Consider the following 21,970-nt stretch of genomic DNA (forward strand, 5'->3'; position numbering starts at 1 on the left):
TTTGGTGATGGAGGTAATTCCCTCAGCACATCAAGTCATATGAACAGTTAGTACATTGGTGATGAACTCTCTGAAGCCCAGATACATGCTGGAAATGACTAATAAAAAACAGATTGAGGCCACATCCCTCAAACAAGGTTCCAAATGCTGTGTCCCAAAGTGTTCATCAGCAATGCGCCAACCAATGGGCCTTAACGGACGAGTGACATTTTAAAGGGCATTATTACCAAGCTGTAGGCTGCCTAGTCAATTTCCACACTGATGTAGCAGCCAGTTATGTGAATCCCGAATAAAAGAACCTGCGTGCAGCGATCATTTTTGCGCGGGTCGATGCATTAAAAATGCGGTGCGCGATGGTGAGAACCTTCAGTGTGATGTTGCTGTGAAGGCACCGCTTGTGGCGGTTCATATTCTTTTATCAAATTCGCTATATTATTATACCAGACTTTTATGATAATCAAAGGACTTTTATTTGCAATTTTACAACAAATTCTTTTGCGTCAATCTTCTCTCAAGTTTCAACTACTCGTAAACTAAGCAGCGAAAAAGCCGTCGCAATTTCCCAGCAGGCCAACTTTATAAAAAGGTGGAGATGATCCTCAAATAATTCCAAATCTGTGATCAATTTAAAATTTTGCGATAAAAGCAAGATCACTGTCCACACACACTGATCACCACATTTCTATTAGCTTATGTGTTAGCGACAGCACTACGCTGCAGTAATACATATTGCCTAGCACAAATCGAGATGTCAATGCAAAGTCTTTATATAGTTGGTCCGCTCTGAGGGGTCCAAGGGCTTATCTAAAAACAGGTCTTGGGGCAAACCATTCTTTGTCAACAAAAGACCTTTTGCTTTGTGGTTATAAATGACGATTGTCAGATTAATTTTGTTCCATTCTTGCTTGTCGAGCAATGGATTAGCCTCCGATTGGCCATATAATGTGTTGGTCTAAACAAATCAGTATCAACAAAGTTAATGCTGCTTGTATTTTAAGGAAAGGATTGCACAACAAGACGCTCGTGTGGTAGCACTAACGAGTAATCACTTGTAAGCATGGTATTCAGCAACGGCACGTGGCTCATTGCGCATAACCTCAACGCTGTGACACAAATTTAATAACGGCCCAGCAGCCGGACAAATTATCTATAGGGTGATCAACGTGTTTTTCCACAATTATGCGCACAAAATGTCCATATTATTAGCAGGAATGACAGCATGTGGCATATCGCAAAAGTTACTGCCAGTCATGCCAATGGCAGATGAAGATTGTAAGCTTGTAAGCAACAGTGGTATGAATATTGTTTCCACTCATTGGAATATTATTATTTTGCAGAGCGCCGCGAATATGCCCAAAAAATGAATTGTCTTTTTTAATCATCAATAGAAATCCCTGGTGCAGATAGTGCATGTTACTTCATAGGTAACACTCTCAGGGTATGATGACGGACTATTTTTCTATCAAGACGCACGATCTTCAAAATATCAGTGAGATATAAAATGCGCAAAAAAGGGTCCGACATGTCCGAAGGAGGTGTGATGTCATGAAAATAAATGTGCGTGTTGAGGTGTTTTAAGTCTGAGCAATTCAGTTCGCATTTACAATAATATCTGGTTAACATGCCTGAGCTGTTCAATTCCATCTGACTTTGTACAAGTGGTTGTTAACTGCCATGTTGGGGATTTCACATTTATCAGTGAGAACTGTTAGAACGGATCCGACCGACTTCGAGTTCGAAGACTTTTATTCATTATTACTTTAGTTTAATCTAAAATAATTCATTGCTTATGCATCAAACACACACATATTGCCTGAAAGAATATACATTTACACAGTCCTCTTCTTCTTCTGATTTTTCAATATATGATAACGGCTTTTGTGTAATAAGCAAGAACCTAGTTCATACCATTTAAAAATAAATTAAGCGCCAAGATTTTGATAATTTTGACAGGTTAAAAGCGTTGGTTATGTGGGCGTACATTTATTGTACGTTTTGTCATCGTTGAAGGGTGTTGTGACAACCAATGTTACGAGGGTAACAACCGGACATTTACTCGGGACATACCGTTTTCGAAACCACCTGTAAGAAAAGCGATAGAAAACGAGACTTTTTGAGTCCTTTTGTATTCCATCGCACCTAATTGCGATAACATTCGAGTCTTTTCGATACTTTTAGACTCCTACCTGCAGTTTCAATAGATGTGATAAGAATGCAGGTTTGCAACACCTATAACGTATTGCAGAACTGAAATAATTGCTCGATCTGAATACCTCTCGAACTCTGTCGAAAAAATACTTCTCAGGCAAAAGGATTAAAATGTTCGGTCATTTACGATCGTTTTCGGTAATATGCGACAGGGATTCGACCAGCAATCACAATGGAATTAACTGTTTCGATTTTCTTCGAAACTTTCCGAGTTCTTGCCCAGCATGGCTCCCCAAGGCCGGGTCGAATTCCATGAGATTTCTGAGAGACGGTTTAATGACTGTGAAGCATTTCGAGTGATTTTCGAGTGATTTCGAGACCGATGCAGATTCTGAGAGTTTTCCGACAGCAAAACGAGAGTTGCTGTTCATAGTGTGGGTCAGGTGCATTCAAAATTGATGGTACGTCATTTATAAAAATGCTAAAAAGCGTTGGACTAAGACAGCAACCCTGACAGAGGCCAATACTCTGAGAGAACTTCTCTGATAGTTTGGAATCTAATTTTACACATGATTGGGATCCTGCGTACATGTTCCTAATAATCCTCGTGAAATTTGGACTCGGTCCCATCTTCATCATCTTATAAAATAGGCAGTCATGATTGATCCTGTCATACGTTTTACATCTACCAGATCATAAAATTGTTGTTTAGTGTTGGGAAAAGTATGTTTCTGGGCAACGAAAATGGTAATTTGCTCTTTTTTTCTTCTGAATGGCCTAAATGGCACAAAAGGAGGCATCGGTACAAATGAAAACATGTTTTTTCCCAATTTTATTCTATTTTCTGTTTTTTTTTGCCATATTCCAATGTCGGCAGGCCCTTTGCTCTGCATCATCCTTTCTGAGTATGGTTTCAACCAACTAGTTGCACAGAACTTTGGATACTGTTGATGCAATTGATGCAACTACTGGTCTGATCATAAGATGATTATAGTATGTAGCATTACCACTACCTCCTGCCATACATCTCCCTCGACCAATATAAAGTCTTCATAAAAGCTGCACGACCATACCACTTTCTATTAGATTGCAAAATTGACATCAATGACCAAAACTGTTCTCCTCATATCCACTGCAAATGACATGCATTTACATTACCCGAGGTGAGCACATGGTCCCGGGACCATTAAATTTTAGAGGTGGCGAAGATATCAAATTTGTCACAGACTACAGTCCATGTTGTTCCCGTCAGACAATACGCATGTTGCCATGGTGCATGTTGAGTTCCAATTCGACTTCAGTTATGATCAAATCCCTTTACTAAACCTCTATTCACAGGGGTCAATGTGCTCCCCTTTCCGTATCTCTTATGGGACCCCTGGGAACATCTAAGAATAAAAGCTTCAAGATCAGTCAATGGCAATTCACACGAATATTAATAATCCCACTCGATTTCACATGTCACTTAATCATTAGCATATGATGATTAACGTGAAGTTCAAATTTACTTCAGGTGACCATATGAACATCATGTCCAAGTGTCCTATGTGTTGAATTCTCACTTTTTACCTTTGATCATATATTACTGTTATAATATATTACTAGCTGTGCAAATAAAAAATAAATTTCATTAAAAGTCTTTATAGAATACTAACTAGTATATCAATGACAACTATTTTCCATTTGAATAATTGACTGCAATTAAAATTTGTCAGCAAGATAAAATGACAGCCAAGTGATCTGTTGGTACTATGTTAACAGGTGGCAAAATTTTATACAGAAAATTAGCGACAAAGAATTTTGTTTGTTTGTTAGTGTCAGGTATTAGTTTTTATGCATGCCATAAGAGAGGTTCTCAATTTCAAACAAATACCATGTTGCCCAGAAATATATTTTTGTCATGTAGAAACAATAGTGACATATAACTGCCAAACACCGATGATAGATCATACATAATATCATCTGCTAATTTTGGTGATCATGTGGTATGTGATGATTTCTGTGTAGCCATCTTGAATTGATTTTGAAGTAGTTGAAGAGTTTGCCCCTTTACTGTACATTCTAACTGATGGCAAGCTTGCATGTCCAACTCCAGGGCTGCTTCAATAGCAAAATGCTCCTGTTCAAGCAGCCGGTATGGTACAGTTTGATCAGCACCTGTCAGAAAAGAGCCACTTACTGTACATTTTTGGCTCACCGTTAGGGGAGTCTATACGATAGCCCTGTGTCCGTCGTCGTCGTCGTCGTCGTCCCTATCCTGTGTGGCACGTTTCTTAACCGCTTGTGCTATGAACTTGAAACTTTGTACACAAGACCCCCTAGGTCAGAGGTACTCTGACACTCAATTTCGGTCCGGTCTGGTTCAAGACCAGGGGGCTAAAACTTAAAACATAAAAAGTGTGATATGTCTCTTATTAATGATCCGTTTTCAATAAAAATATTATGGTAGGTACTCCTTGCAAGGATACATCACATATCGTACAGGTTTTTGATTTGACCTACTTTTCAAGGTCACAGAGGTCAAATGGTGTAAATTGGCCGTTAGGATGTAACAATGGCACGTTTCTAAACTGCAATGACTATTGATCCCAAATTTGGTACACATTTACCCCTTAGTCAGGTGATCTCAGGGATCGAAGTTTGGTCCAATATGATTCACCACTTGACCACCAGGGGGCAAAATCCCAAAACCTTAAAAATGTGAATTTTCCTTAACTTCTTGCCCGATTGCCACCAATTTGATATCATGGGTACATCTAACCACCGTACAGTATATGTCACACAGGTTTTTAATTTGACTTTCTTCTCAAGGTCGCAGAGGTTAAATGGCGTAAATTGGCCGTCAGGCCGTAACTATGGCACGTTTCTTAACTGCAATGACTATTGATCACAAATTAAGTACACATGTACCCCTTGGTCAGGTGATCTCAGGTACCAAAGTTTGGTGCGATCTGATTTGCCGTTTGGCCTCCAGGGAGGGGGCCAAATCCTAAATTCTTCAAAATGCCATTATTCCTAGTAATTACTTGCACCAATTGGCACCAATTTTATATCATAGGTACATCTAATTCTAACAACCATTCAATGTGTCACCCGGGTCTTCTTTGATTTGACCTACTTTTCAAGATCACAGAGGTCGAATGTACTGTAAATTGGCCAAACCTAACACTACATGACACAATACCATGCTCTTTATCCATCTTTCCTCCACATGAGGTGAGCACAATGGCCCTGGCCATTTCATTAAAGATTAGGCTTACATTTCCATTCGCCGACATGTGCACAGCAACACCGGTCATATCATTGTATAGGTCACAAACTGGGAAAGCCGGAATGACGTTAATTGTGCCGAAATAAATTGTCAAGGTCATCGTCATCATCATATTTCCCCCTCAAAATCATATTTTGTCAGTATTTGCCCACCAGAATTCGAAAATGTTTATTCATAGTGAACATAACAGTTGTACTGTGGTGTAATTCTAGAACACTGTGGACGTAAAAAAATTTCCACATTGTTGCCTTTTATTGCATACATGACGAAATGACACAGTATACTCAGATAGGCTTGGATACTACTACAGGAACTATATTTTAGTGATTCATCTGCCCCTGAAACCGTGTATAACTCCACAATATCTTACATTAGCTTGCATCCTTTTTAGGAGAGTGTTTGTCAACTCGAAAACTGGTGACCTCTACAACATAGGTGACAAAGTGAAGAACCCGATATTGGGGAAAACCTTAACTGCAATATCAGAAGATAAAGACGCCTTTTACTTCGGTACCCTGGCAGAAGATATAATAACGGATATACAGGATGGAGGTCTGTATCTGATTTTCCTCATCTTGATTTATCGCCGATGTACAGCAATCTGAGGGAAACTGATCGAGCACAATGCCGTTGGCTAAGCATGATTTTCCCATTTGTGGCACAAATTAGGGGGAGTGATATTGGCAGTGGTTATATTGTAGGCTTTACGAGCAATAAATGTAGAAATATTTTATAATTTCTGTAGTGATACTACGCCATACCTTCCTTCAGATAAAAAGAATCAAATGCACTGAAGGTGATGAGTTATTTTTTTCCTGCTCCTAAAGAAAACATTAAACCCTACACATTTAGTAATAATTAGGTGTGAATCATAACCCATAGCCTACACTCGGCCTTATGCCTATTATAATGAGAGACCTAAAGCCTACGGGTGGAATTCACCAAGGCATTTTATCTGTCGTTTAAGGGTTGTCCGCGTACAAATTTGCCTATACGCACGATCATCGCAGGCTTGAAGTTAGACAGCAATTCACAACATGTGATCATCTCGCGTGCGGACAACGGGGTTTTTCTGAACAAAAGAAAACTTAAACGGCCGTGAGGGTATGTTTATCTCCGCGTCTAAGGCATTGGTTGTTGGAATACCTCGGCCATTTGAAGAAAGTTACTGTCAGGAATGGACGGCATTCTCGATTTCTTTGAGCTGGCGCAGGAGGAGGCGGTTGAAGAACAACATGTGGCCCCTCCTCGTGCGGAGAGAGTTTACGAGCAACGGGTAGACCCTCTAACCAAATATGAAGACAGAAAATTCGTAAAGAGATACAGGATTTCAAAGGACAGTTTCCGATGGCTTGTTGGTATGTTGCAGGATGACCTTTTGCACGAAACGGACCAGAATTATGCTCCGACCCCGGCACAGCAACTGTCCATGGCCTTACGTTTTTATGCGATGCCATCATTCCAGATGGACATAGGGGACATGTGCGGAGTATCACAGGCGACTGTCTGTCGGGCTGTTCATCGGGTTACAGCAGAAATTTGCGCCCGGAAAGGGAATTTCATCCATTTCCCGGCCACACCTGAAGAACGAAGGGCAGCCGCTGAAGGGTACTACCAGATCTCTGAATTTCCCGGAGTAGTAGGTGCAACAGATGGGAGTCTCATGTGGCAATCTGTCATCCCAACGACGACCCGGCAGTACGTTTTACGTGCAGAAAGGGATATTACAGTATAAACTGCCAACTTACGGTTGACCATGAGCTGCTCTTTACCAACGTTGTAGTAAGATGGTATGGATCGGCGCATGACTCCAGGATTTTGCAATGTCGTCCTGCACCTGTTTCTTTTTCTTGGTCATAGTAGCATTGGCTCTTTTGCTTTCACCAACCTTTTCCTGCAAATGAACTGCCTCAATCAGGCCCATCCTTTGGTCGGATGTAAAATTTTCCGCCCTCTTCGTCTTCCCCATGCTGACGGCAGTGTGACCACTTGACCGTAGGCTTAGCCGTAATTTCATGGCGCAGACGACGGAACAATAACAAAAACAGGCGTTTATTGAACGATTACACTGGTTGGTCCGCGTTCGTATAAAACATCGATGATCGAGCGTTGTGAATCTCTGTTTAAACGTTCGTTTATCCGTCCGCAGACAACGATGTTTTATCCTCCGTTTATAAGATAATCAGGCTTTACTTGCACGCACGATAAAATGCCTTGGTGAATTCCACCCTACATATTCATGGTTAAATAAGTCAAAATATTCAACAAGTTCTACAGCCTAAAGCCTACATTCGCATTTGAATCATAATCTTAAAATCAGCTAACCCTATGCTTAACACTACATTGATTTTCAATGAAATAAATCCATGTAACCAAGAACCCTACACTGAAGCGGCCATGTAGAATTAGCGGAATGTGCGGATTCTGTACAAAATATGATATAATTTCATACAAAATGGAACTTAATGAATTCATCAAGTTTTAATTTGTTCGATACGCCACAAAGAGTATTTGAAAAGCGCTTTTTGGCACACCTGTGAGCCTTTACCATCACGCAGTGTCCGTCGTCGTCGTTGTTAGACATGGGTGGCAAGTTTTGTAACCGCTCAAGCTTTTGAACTCTAACTTGGTACACATGTACCCCTAGGTGACCACTACTCAGAGACTAAATCGCGGCCTCATATGATTCACGGTTTTGCCACCAGGGTGCCAGTGGACAAAAATGGAAAAATTGTGTTTTCTCCCTTACTACTGGTCCGAAAAATTTTTAAAAAAATATGGTAAGTACTTCTACCAATGGGACATCATATATCCTCTGGTTTTTGATTTGACCTACTTTTGAAGTCACAGAGGTCAAAGTTTGTCGGCAGCAACGCCTTTAGTCGGTGCTGGCACGTTTTGTAACCGCTCAAGCTTTTGAACTCTAACTTGGTACACATGTACCACTAGGTGACCGCTACTTAGAGTCCGAATCGGTACCTCATATGATACACGGTTTTGCCACCAGGTGGCCAGAGGTCAAAAATGGAAAAATTGTGTTTTCTCCCTTATTACCAGTTCGAAAAATTTAAAAAAAATATGGTAGGTACTTCTACCAATGGGACATCACGAATCCTCCGGGTTTTTGATTTTACCTTCTTTTAAAGGTCACAGAGGTCAAAGTTTGTCGGCAGCAACGCCGTTAGTCGGTGGTGGCACGTTACGTAACCACTGGAGCCAGAGATCTCAAACTTGGTACAAATGTACCCCTGGTTGACCCCTACTCAGAGACTGAATCTTGGCGTAATACAATTCACAGTTTGGCCAATAGGAGGCCAACACCCCCTGCCTCCGATCATACCAGCCGACTGAAACATATGACATTCTTAGTGACTTCAACATGAATTCAATAGTGGGATGTGAAAATTTCAATGCCAAACTTGAAAAATTCTTTCTCCAGGAGTATAACATGAAGCAAATAATCACTGAAGAAACAACTGATTACCACACCAAATTAGACCTTGTATTTACAAATGCACATCATGTGGACCATACAGGGGTCATTGACAATTGCTGGTCTGACCATAAAATGATATATACAGCTTTACCAATGTCAGAATCACTGACCCCATAGCCTTCCCTTTGACACAGGTGAGCACATGGTCCCTGGACCATTTCACCTGGACCATTTCAGTCTTTAAGCCTTGACTAGCAAGGAGGGCATGACAACTGCTCTGGGACAGTTTAGTTCAGTCGTAAGCCGTGCGCAGTGCTGTATTACTGTACCTCCTTTCATCTTCAGAGTTCCGGCAGGGCAACGATCATCGTGACAAATACTGGCTCTTCCAGGTGATTGAAGCCCAGAATCAGTTCATTCCGCTTATATCGCTAATTCTACGTGGCCCACTGAAGCCTACACTGAAATGTTTCAAGCTTTAACTAAATGTTGTGAACACTACATAAAAGTCTACATTCAGATTAACATAATTACACTTTGATAAAGTCAAATATCTTACATTCAAAGTCTACTATGTTAATCTTGAAATATACGTTCAAATTTTGCGAAATCTATAAAGCCTAAATCTTAAAACCTACATTCGAATTTGAAACATAACCTTACAATCAGCAACCCTACGCTTAACAGTTCATCGATTTTCAATGAAATAAATCGATGCACCAAAAACCCTACACTGAATTGTTTGAAGCTTTAACTAAATGTTATGAACACTACATAAATGTCTACATTTAGATTAATATAATTATACCTTGTTAAAGTCAAAAATCCTTCATTCAAAGTTTATGTTTTATCTTGATTTTGCTAAATCTATGAAGCCTACCACACTAAAGCCTACATTCGAATTTGATTCATAACCTTCAAGTTAGGTAACCCCACACTTAACACTACATCGATTTTTAATGAAATAGATCCATGCACCAAGAAGCCTACACTGAAGCCTACATCCTGTTCCAATCCTTCATGTTGATGTTCATGTTGTTCATGCTGAACATTACCTACCATTTCTAGACGTTCCCTATCTATCTGTTGATGACATAGAAATTAGGCAACTAGACGACATTCCCAATTGGTGGTCGAGATTTATGCTGCAATATGTGATCGACCTACCTATTCTAACAACACGACTAGCACTTTAATGGGCACCCAAACAGTCTTCAATCGGAAGGAAATAGTCACAATCTGAGATAATGGTCCAAAACATAACCCTCTTGTTGAAGATAGTCACAACCTTTGATAGTCGTAATGACAGCAGGGATATATCTACAACTGCAGAGGGGCTAGGTGCTCTTGTCCAAAAAAGGGGCAATATGACAGGTGCGTGGTAGAGTCGATGGAGTAGAATAGGCAATACTAGTATGACGCGAGCGCGCGGAGTGTCAGACCAGTTAATCAAAATATGAGTAGAGTTCAAGTCATCAACACACAAATACTGTACATAATATCTTCTCTTGTTTGCACCATCTTTCTAATTTTCTTTTCCTTTCCTTCTTCCTTGGATGTAAAAACCCTATACCCTACACTTGAGGCCCATGGATACTGCTGTTACATTTACACATCAGTTTATCTCAATCAATCAATCATTGAGGCAGATCTCTTGGGTTTTGGGGGACTCCCCGACCCTTTAAGTATTTTGCGCTATGACCACGCTACACACATGACAGAAAACGTCATCAGAAGTCATGCATAGAACAATAGGCCTGCTTTAGGTCTACATTAATGTTAATTTGCTATTAAAAAACGGAGGTGAATGTAGCCTACTAGCAAACAAACTTTCAGTCGGCCTTTCTCATTATTAGGCCCTATTGTATTGTTGCAAAGTTAATATCTCCGCCAATCCTGAACAGACACATTTGGCAATGATCTCATTTGGTATGAACCATCCTTTTTGATGAATAACCATTTTTCATTTTTTGCAAAATTTATTAGGATTATTAGACCGAAACAGTTTTGGATGAATACATCTCGGCATTTGCGTCTGAGAGTAATGTGTCTGGAAGAGGCTTCGCCAGAAGAAAAGCCCTGCCTACAGGCCTGACAAGATTACATCAGAAAGTCGGAAATCACCTTGGATATACATAACCTGCATGCATCAACGGAATGACATAGGCCTACCAATAAATAAGAGATGCAAAATCATTTTGGCGGGAAACACGGCCGAGCTTTCAGTCAGTCAACAAATTCAAATACCAGCAGTATATTATATTCTCTCCACCAAATACAGTCATTACATCATTGTAAAGAAGATTTCAAACTAAATACAAACATGAGAACACCTCATAATTTGTTATTGACGACAGGCCGCATCTCTGCATCAGCACACCAAACAGTAAGCACGTGGAGCTTCTTTAGTTATATAAATGGCCACGGAGCGCACTGATCACCCGCTGCATACAATACGATTGTCTCAGTGAGGTGACACAGAGCAGACAATACGCAGTAGGCCGTTTGTGAATGTTTCTCTTTGACGACCTCGTTCGCCGCTTTTGGTGACTGTTATTTGTGTAGCGTTGCCATAGTATATTGGTCCTGGAAGCGAGAATGACTATTTTGGTGCCAAACGACCACGTGGCGTTGAGCAAGTTATTCCGACATCGGCACAAGACACAAAAGTGATTTGGAGGTAAAATCGGGATAGTTTCATCTGATAGGGGGTTGAGGGCAAGGCGGACGCAAGGGGCATGCACAGCGCTAATGATAGGGGCATGGACAGCGCATCTTTGTGGGTTTAAAGGGCAAACAGGCGGCCTTTGGAACAAATAAGGGCAGAACGGCACATCGCTTTAGGGGCACAGTGGGCCGCCGTTCCAAATCGTTCTAGATATATCCCTGTGACAGTTACAAGCTTGTCTTCGTGGTATGATTGGAATTTGAGTCACAAACTGATATAATATTCCGAGGCTAAATAAAGTAAGATTGCATTCATTTTGGGAGTATTAATCCCAGGATATCATGAAGGACAATAATATTCAACATCTTATTGAATATAGTCACAACATTTGATGGTCGTAATGAACAATATAGTTAATAAATAAAAGACAACTCCACAATGTAATCCAAATCGTCTTCCAACGTTTCGGTTTAATGAACAGTTGATTGTTTGACTTGGTTTATATACATCAAAAACAATAGTGGCCATGTGCACGATCGTGCCGCGAGGCATTGTTTACAAAACATTCGCTGTGATTGGCTGGAGAGGTGGTCTTGACCTTTTGATATTTATAATATTGGTTACAAAGGCTGATGATAGATGGTGCGCACGTTGTGTGCGTCGTTTGGAAACATAGCTGATCAAGTGAATGATTCGCGAGTACAACATTGAAAAATATATGATTTCTCCATCAATAAAGTATAGTGATGTACTCCACGTCATGTAGAAATAAAGTCTATGTACAAGTAGAATATATACAAGTTCTTAGTTCCTAATTTCCTGTTATAGATGTAAGTTGGCGCATAGCATTTAGACCCAAAGGTCTAGCAATACGCAGTGTGTAGATCCATTTTGATTCATGTTCCAAGAGTAGGGAATCTGAATGGACTTTTTCTAGACCACAGGCTTTGAAGTTTTTATGCCCCCGCCAATGCGTAAAGCATTGCGGAGCAATATGTTTTACCGATGTCTGTCAGGCGTCAGGCGTCAGGCGTCTGGCGTCAGGCGTTCGGCGTCTGTAAACTTTTTGTTTCCGCTCATTTTAAGGAGAATGCTTTTAGCGATAATCACGAAACTTTTTTTGTGAGTTGACCTTTACTAAAGGAAGGTTCCTTTCGAAAACGGGCTTGTTCTCATTCTCATTACGGCCTCCATTATGGCGTCGTGCTTGAAATCAGTTTCCGTCAATTTCGAGGAGAACCGTTCGTCAGATTAAATTTATTTTTTATGTGTACGTTGAGGGTGACTAGAGGAAGGTTCCTTACGAAAATCGGCTTGTTCTGATTCTCAATATGGTCACCAGGGCAACGTGCTTGAAATCGGTTTCTGTCAATTTCGAGGAGAACGGCTTGGAGGATGGAATCAATTTTTAGTGGGTGTAGCCCTAATGCAGTTTTGCAAGGGGAAGGTTTCTTTCGAAAATCAGCGCGATTCGAAATTCAATATGGCCGCCACGCTCACATCCTCAAAATAGGTTTCCACAATTTTAATTTCCATATGCAAAAGATCTTCATGATACAGAAGTTTTGATATAAAATAGATTAGTGTCGATTTATATCACCAGTTGGCGGTAGTGAGCAAAACTGTTGTTTGACCCCGGATGATTCTGCTTTAAATTTCACGCCGAGGTTACCTGGAGAACTATCATCAAGAAAATGGCGGTGACCTTTTTAGCTCACCTCTTAGCAGAGGTGAGCTTATCCCATACCGTGGCGTCCGTTGTCTGTCGTCGTCGTCGTCGTCGTCCGTCGTCCGTTAGCAGGGCACGTTTCGTAACTGTTAGAGCTATTGAGTTGAAACTTAATACACATGTACCCTTATGTAATGACACCTTGGAGACCAAATTTCGGTCCGATTCGTTTCATGGTTTGGCCACCAGGGGGCCAAACGTTAAAAGTGAAAATATGCAATATCTCCCTTAATAGTAGTCGGGAAATTTTGAAAAAAATATGGTAGGTACTTCTAGCAAAGGTGCATCATATATCCTCCGGGTTTTTGATTTGACCTCCTTTTCAAGGTCACAGAGGTCAAAGTTTGCTGATTCACTGAACAGTAGCATGTTTCCTATCTATTTTAGCTAGAAGGTTTTAAACCAGTGTGGACATGTATCTGGGGATTCTCTATTCCACCCCTAAAATTTCGGCCATTTGGACATCAAATATGGCCGCCAGGCAGCCATCTTGAAAAATAAACACAGTACTATTACTCCGAAACTAATGATCGGATTGCAACCAAATTTGATCTGGATGTATATCTATGTACTCTCTACTAAATCCTTGATTTTTTATCAAATGTGATAGCCAATATGGGTGCCAGGCGGGCATCTTGAAAAATTCTTAGTTTGGCCACCCGGGGGCCAAATTTAATGTCCAAAGTTAAAATGTTTGATTGCTCGTTTAATAGTGGTCTGATTTTCATAACATTTTTATGGTAGGTACTCCTAGCAAGGATACATTTCATAAATGTGGGTTTTTGATTTGACCTACGTCCAAGGTCACAGAGGTCAAAGTTTTCCTATGGCACCGCCATTTTACAATGATGGCACGTTTTGTCACTGCTTTAGCTACAGATCCCTAACTTGGTACGAATGTACCCCTATACTCTTAGACTAAACTGCAGTCTTTTTCTGATTCTCAGTTTGGCCAGCAGGGCCCCAAATGTTAATAGTGGACTCTCCCCTAAGGGTGCCTTGAAATGCTGCTAAGTGGGATGTCATAGTCTAAGCCTAGGCAAATGCAGGATTAATTAACCTCTACAGAGCCCTAGGAATTTCAGATGATGGTTGTTTCTTGTACTAGACACAAGCAAACAACATAATTATCCTATTCCTAAGCATTTCCATAATGGGTCATCTGTAAACCAAAGGACTTTTTTTTAAAAGGTGTGTTAATGCTGATGACTTGTTGCATGGAATTGCTTATTTGTTCTTTTGGTAGGCATGCCTTGCATGTTTTGCTGCTTCAAGCTTTTGTTCTGCTGCTGTTTTAACGATTACTGGTCAGATCACAAAATTGTCTACTCTGCTTTGTCATACCTGTAGTCACCTCAATTAAATTCAACTTACGCATTATTTTATCTCTCATGTAATTTCATTGTAAAACATTACTTCATTTCTTTCTTACATTTAAAACCATGCTAATGCTTCATCCATCTTCCCTTCACAAGAGGTGAGCACAATGGCCCTGGCCATTTCATTATTTCTACCGGAGCGATGATTTGTAAGTGACAAATTTTCTTATTTGAGCCTTTACGGAAATGTATTCTGGTACGAAACTTCACACGTTTATAGAAAAGACCAACGAGAATGTGTTCAAATGCCCTCATAACGATGAGTTCAACGGAATTTGGTCAAAACAACCTTCGAATGGAGTCAACTTTCTTTGGAAATTGAAGCGACGACCTCATTTTTTATTGTAATTTATGCAGATCTTAGTCCAGCTGATGGGTGATGTTCTGATTTGTGTTCAAACTATTGGAAACTTCAGAAATTAGTTCTATTAGTTCTACTATTCTGCAGGAGTATATTATAGCCATTGATGTTGACAGCTAAAAGCACGAAAACTTTGTTGTTGATCGTCGGGGCGGATTGATATGTGGTTGTGCGTCCAAGGCAATTAGGTCATTCAGTTAGTTTGAGAAAGATCATGATCATGAAGATGCGTGTTGTGTTATCATAACCGGAAAATAAGTTGAAGTTATTATTAGTACTACGATTCTTACATGAGTAAAAAGTAGACGTTTTAAGCAACACAATAATGTTACTCCCGTAAAAAAACTGTCAATTCTCCTTACCACAGAAGCCAAGCCATTGCTGTTAAGTTATGCAGGGGCTTAATCAATTACCTGCACTCCCTGTGGGGTGAATAACATTACCTTTTGAAAAGCTGGCTGTAGGGGGATGATTGGAACAGTCGGTATACCTGCTGACCTGCTGAACCCAGGTTAATGTTATTTTCAATCCACGATTGCAGGTCACCTGATTTTCGAGATTTCGCCAGAAATGAAATTGTAAACAAACGCATGTGTGCAGTTCAAATGTAAACAAAAATGTATTTTTGGTACTTTTGGTTGCTGGACTTGGGTTTTCCCGCAGTTAGGAGCTGGGGTCAAATTGGTGGTCAATTGTTTATGGGTGCTGTTTTAGTCAGAGGTAGCCCTTGATTATGAAGGGATTTTCAAATTAAGGTGACCATGGTCTTTTTATGTGCTCACCACAGCTTTCAATACTTGATGTATCTGAAGAGGCGCGCGGAACCTGACATGGCCTTACCAAGGTCAAGGAGCTCCTCATGGTGCTGAACTTCTAGCTTGCCTGTCGACTAAGTGACTTTTTGGCTGAGACATTGCTACATGTAGGAGGAGCATGCATTTTAAATTTATAGTAGTGATAGTACAGTTGGTTCGAGCCATTTGGAAGCCGACATGTGAAGGCCTATCTGGGTTCTCCTTCTTCTCTGTATAAAAAGGGGCATATTGCTGACTAAGGAACAAGGCATATTGACATTGCCTCATCATCTCTATCGGACCAATTGATATACTTTTATATGCACGCATACATCACGCCATTTCAGGGTCCGAGTCTGTGGACAATTGGTTTGATTAATTTGTCTCTTCGATATTGCTCCTTTATTGCATTAGATTTTCATCGCAATTCAATTTATTCAAGATGTAGCCAATTTGAACCTGTCTGCGCCAAGGATAGATCGACTCACTAGGGATATGCAGTAGAGCACAATGTCATGACCCTTTGTATTGTAAATTCCAACCACCTGCAGGACAGGTCAATTTCTCTCAATAAAATTAATTTTGTTGACTCCTGTAATCTTTACCTCATTAAAAAAAAAGACAGTGGTGTTAGTCCCAAACTGGTCATTTCTATTTATTTTGACCTCTGTTAAATCAGGATACCTCTCAATTACAGACAGCATTTTGTATCCTTGTGCTGTACAACCCAGCCTGGACATACCACAGTTGTTGATGGAGAAGTCTCATCCTCTCTGACACTTCTTTTCTGTAAAGCTACCGATACAACATACTGAACTAGGGATATATTCCGTTGCCTCCTGTAATATTTACATACCATGGCTGATTAGTTCAATCATATTTCATCCAGCTGGCAGCTCTGCATTGGAAATTTTAGTGGTATAACGTGTTCTCTTGACCTTCAAACAGTAGTATAAAGCCGATATTTACTACTTTACACCCTCATTCCTATGTTATTAGGTCATCCAGCTGAGCGCCAGGCCCTTGGGCCTCTTGTTATATGGTAAGTTTTGGTTTGCCCGATAAAAAGCCTAAGGCAGGAGTAATGTAATGTTTAAGGTGTACTGATCTTACATTGGTTTACGTTGGTGTTTATCATTTATTAGTAGACTTGTATTTTGAAAAATAACTATGACTTCACAGTTTTTAAAATAAAGGATGTGTATAGACATGAATGTCTTGAGATCTTAGCTTTTTTGGTCTCAAAATAAAGATATTGATTCCTCCAACGGACAGCGTTGGTTTCAATTCAATCGGTCAAGTACGTCTTGAGAAATCTGCTTTTATTGAACGGTCAGTCAGGAGCTTGAATCCCCTCCCCCTCAAGCATCGAAGCAAATTCGGCGTGAACTTCAAGTCAAATGATTCTTGTCCCAAAATGAATCTTGAATGAATAAAGGTGCATGCATTGTAAATCCTGAAAAAATAATTCTGCCCAAATGTGAATGCCCGTCAAATTAGCGATGAACTCTCAATCTGACAATCAGTCAGACAAACGGGACTGTCGGGGAAAAAGCACCTGCCACACCCTTGTTTCATGATTTATAGCTCTTGTGATATGGCATAGGTTTCATATCATTTCAACCTACGCGTTACCATAACATGATGCCTTTTAGTTGGGCGTCATTACACCCAATTAGTACTAATGTTCATGTCATGGTGGCATTACACTAGTATATTTGAACTGAGTTTGAACTTATCTACAGGCTTGAGGTAGCATACCGTAAAACATGCCAACTCTGCCAAAGATGTACTAACTTGGCCAAATCTGAAAATATCTCTCAAAGGACAGCCGATGAAGAGTATCGAGGAGTGTGTCGACTGCGAATTCTTTTTTGTTTACATGGCTAGGGCATAGTTCATAGTACGTGAACTGTGATGTGTGGATTTCTGTGGGAACAGAATGCAATTTCCTTCCAATTGTCCACATCTTCTGATTATTAATTAGTAACTTTAGCCATCTATCTACTTTCTATTCCTGATATGTCATGCTCAACTAGAGTTAAGAACCACCCATATAAGCTTCATGATTGACTTAATTCGCCGCAAAAACTGATTTTGCCAATTCCTCCCTAAACTCAAGCCAAAAACATAACACACATTTTTAAAAAGGTATTTTCTCCTCATTGACACACACTTCATCTATATTATAAGCGAGAAGACCGTTTCTTGCGCACATTCCTTTGAGAGTTTGGTCTCATGTACTGTACCACTGTGGGTGAATATATATTGGTTGAGTATTAGTCTGGGTTTGTAGTGCAAAAAAACTAATATAACTGTTGTGAATGGATGTTTTTGGAGGCATTTCATCTGTGTAGGTGCTCCAATCTAGTTTTAGATGCAATGGGATTTCCTATTAGAATGACATCATCAAGGGAATTCCTGTGAGATTGCAATGGGGTTCTTTCTTGGAATTCTTGTGTCTTAACACCTTGGGTGCCGAAAGACGGTAATTACCGTTTTTGTGTAGTATTCGCTTAGGTGCCGAAAGACGGTAATCACCGTATCCCTACGAAAATTCAAATTTCCCACCCATTTGCTACGTCACCATGAGTCCTGCCGAGCACAGCAAGTGAACATAGACCAATCTGCTACTATATTTAGTTCACCGTGTATTGTATGACACAATGGCTACGGCAAGAGCTCGTGGAAAGAAACTTTCAGCGGCTGAAGTGACCGAAATTATCGCCGATTCTGATTCTGAATGGAGTGAACTTGATGAAAGTTCTGATGAAGATCAAAGTGTAGCAGGTGAGGATGACTTTGTTGCCGATAATGATGTTGGAAGTGATGAAGACGATATTGTAGCACAGGATAGTGACCATGGTCGGACATTCAGCCACCAGATGGCGATAGTGAGGTGTAGTAGATGATGGGGCTGGGCGCCAAAATGCAGCTCCACGTGGTGTATAAGCAAGAAGGGGGCGTAGAGCCCCTATAGGCATTGGGAATCCTGGTAGGAACAGACATAATTATGTGTTGGGTCCTGCTAACAGAGTACCTGTCTTGGAAGACTTCTTGGGTGATGATGGGCCTACCCGGCTGGCTATGGACAATATCACAGATGTCGAGGATGCCATGCAGTGGTTTAGATTGCAGTGTTTTTTTACTGATGACCTCATGAACATACTTGTAAGAGAGACTAATAGATACAGTGACCAGTATTTTGCCACAGCAATCATGCCTCCTAAAGCAAGAGCAAGGCATTGGAGGCATGTGACCGTAGAAGAGATGGAGGTGTTCCTCGGACTGACCATTCTTACTGGTCTCATTGATAAGAAGGGTCACATCTATCACTATTGGAGTAGTGACAAGGTCCTTGCAAACCCTTTTTCAATGAAAGTATGCCAAGGAATAGATACCAGCTAATCAATAATTTTTTTCACTTCAATGACAATGAAGCTAGGCCTGCTAATTGCACTGATAGACTTTATAAGATTAGACCGGTTTATGATTATCTCATTCGAAAGTGGCGCGACTTGTACATCCCAAACGAATTTATTTCTATTAATGAGGGAATGTTGAAGTGGAGGGGTAGGTTAGCCTTTAGGGTATACAAAAGGACAAGCCAATAAAATAACGGGCTACATTCTGGCATGTTCTGGCAATGCATATTGTTGGAATTTGGATCTGTACCACGGCGTTGGCCATACTCTTCGTAAAACTGTCCTTGGTCTTCTAACACCTGTGCTTTTGAACAAGTGGTATTCTCTCTACATGGACAGTTTCTACAATAGTGTTGAGCCCAGTGAGGAACTGTTGGGGCAAGGGGTTCACACTGTTGGTACATTCAGTGGTAATAGGGGTGAACCAGACATAGTTAGGAGGTCAGGTCAGACTGGTGGACCGAGGATGGAAGTTGGGGATATCGTGTCAAGGGACAATGGAAAAGTTATGGTGTTGACTTGGAAAGACAAAAAGGCAGTGAAATGTCTTAGCACTAGACATGATGCTTCAACTGAAGAAGTTACAAGGAGGATGAAACATGGTCATGGTCAGATGGAGAGAGTTCAGAAGCCAGCTTGTATCGTTGAATACAATCAACACATGCCAGGAGTTGACAATGTTGACCAGGTGATTTCGTATTACCCATGTACAAGGAAGTCTATGAAGTGGACCAAGAAGGTCATCTTCTATCTGATGGAGATCTCAATTCATAATGCACATGTTCTCTACCAGATCAAATCACACCAAAAGAAGATGACACTGTATGATTTCCAAAATGCGCTTGTGAGCGGTCTCTGTAGGGTAAATCAGCCTCCGCCCCAGTCATCTGATGAGGATTCTGAGGATGATGTAGCTGTTGGAAGGGCCCCAGTCCATGACCCTAAGTGCAGGCTTATTGGAGGATACAAGAAACATCACATGGAATAGTTACCCCCGACAGCAAAGAGGTATCCCACCAAGAAATGTCATGTTTGTGCCAAAAATGGCATTCGCAAAGAAACACGATTTTTCTGCAAATTGTGTAAAGTCAGCCTGCACCCAGGAAAATGCTTTGAGGACTACCATTCAAAGAGGGACTATACATAAACAATCTAGCTAAGAATAAACAACACAGACAATTTCATGTAAGTAGCTTTATTCCTTCTATTTCTATTTTTCAGTCAAAAAGGGGTAAAAATAGGAGAAACGCTGGCACTGGGCACAAACTTAGTCAAAAACGGGCGGCACCGAAGGTGTAGGTGTTAAGGTAGCCTTACAGTCGTGACTGCCTTTGGTTTTCGGTTTAGAAGATTATCACGATTAGTGTTAGAAGATTATATGGTGGGAAGACACTGAAATAATTGGAGTGAGTTGTGGTGGACCGCAGCAGAATGGATCAATTAATAACTGTTCGAAATGCATCTTCTTGTCCTTCCTTTCTTTCTTTATTCAACCTTGACATGACAAAGTATGACGATCCATGTAACGACTAACGTAGTAACGATAACCAAGGATGAAAACAATGACGATGATGTTCGTCAACTGTAAAGATAAACATAACAAACGTCTTAACACTAGACAAATAATGATTTTGACCGGGCCAGTAATATAGTAATAATACTCAAAGTTAAGAAACAAGCCAGGGAAACTTCCCTTAGATAATCCAAACTGAGGACAAGGAATGACTCCAAGCCGACTTTACAGTAGTAGACAAGGCGTTTATATATATAGATTTATGGCAGGTGGCAGCACCATACGGCCACTGCTGACAGCATGCTCTCTGTGCTCAAATTGACCACTGCGAACAGAAGATTGGTCCTAGAACAAGTAAGACAGTCTCCTTAATCTCTTACTACATTTTAGTGTGTCCTTAGACAAGCAGAAAGGGTGTTATAATCACTTTAAAGGAGCAAAAAGTTCACGTGAACAAAAGATCGGGAAGATCTGTCACAAGTGGAGGTGGCGTGGCTGTTGGCAACCAGAATATATGATCCATTTTGATCAAGACATGTAAAAGATGCTTACTATGCCATCTATACTTACATCACATTATTTTCCATACTGCTACAAACAATATATATAGAGCCTGGCGCTCTAAAACCCACAAAAGGGTTCCGGACACACTGATTTCGGGAAGACAAAATGGCGAAAGCGTTGATGTAAATGGGCCCATTTTTACCTCCTCCGGAGGACGCTCCGAACCATCCTGTCTTCGGGCAGGAAAAGACACAACAGCGGCCCCAACAAGCAAACCAGCACTAGAGGAGCTTGTTCAAACTCACAGTGTCTTTCCTGCACAACATCACAACCTCAGAATGAGGACAGGTTGAAGTCATCCAACTGATTTTTGGCCAACCACCAAGTCACAACCACTTCAGAACGAACCATTCCAAAACCTAGGGAACATGACTAGAATTTACAGTAACCACTAAAGAAAGACTTAAAAAACTTTCAAGGTAAAGATGGCATAGTGTCTCATGCACAGCAGGCTATTGTCCTATACAGACGACGGAGCACACTAAGACTCATTTGGAGTCTGTCTATTGGCGTTTCAGTTTCACAACATAAATTGTCAATCAATGTCAGTGTGGGCTATTCACAATCTACACACTGGCAAAACTTCACTTAAACCCTCAAATTAAACAACTGTTCAACAAGTACAGAATCTATCCACTTCCTGTGAACAATTATCCGAACACAATTTCAGTACAGTACTGGT

General features: G+C 40.6%; 1 protein-coding gene across 3 annotated transcripts in view; it reads left to right on the top strand.

Moving 5' to 3' along the window:
* The window catches only part of LOC135492178 (scoloptoxin SSD14-like), a 309,652-nt gene that overhangs the window by 141,109 nt on the left and 146,573 nt on the right, over positions 1 to 21,970 (top strand). For all 3 annotated transcript variants that reach the window (XM_064778427.1, XM_064778429.1, XM_064778428.1), the window contains one exon: positions 5,811 to 5,971. In XM_064778427.1, the coding sequence (XP_064634497.1) occupies positions 5,811 to 5,971 (161 nt within the window). The remainder of the gene's footprint in view (positions 1 to 5,810; positions 5,972 to 21,970) is intronic.

The sequence above is a fragment of the Lineus longissimus genome, chromosome 8 (genome assembly GCF_910592395.1).
Source record: "Lineus longissimus chromosome 8, tnLinLong1.2, whole genome shotgun sequence".
Taxonomy (NCBI): Eukaryota; Metazoa; Nemertea; class Pilidiophora; order Heteronemertea; family Lineidae; genus Lineus; species Lineus longissimus.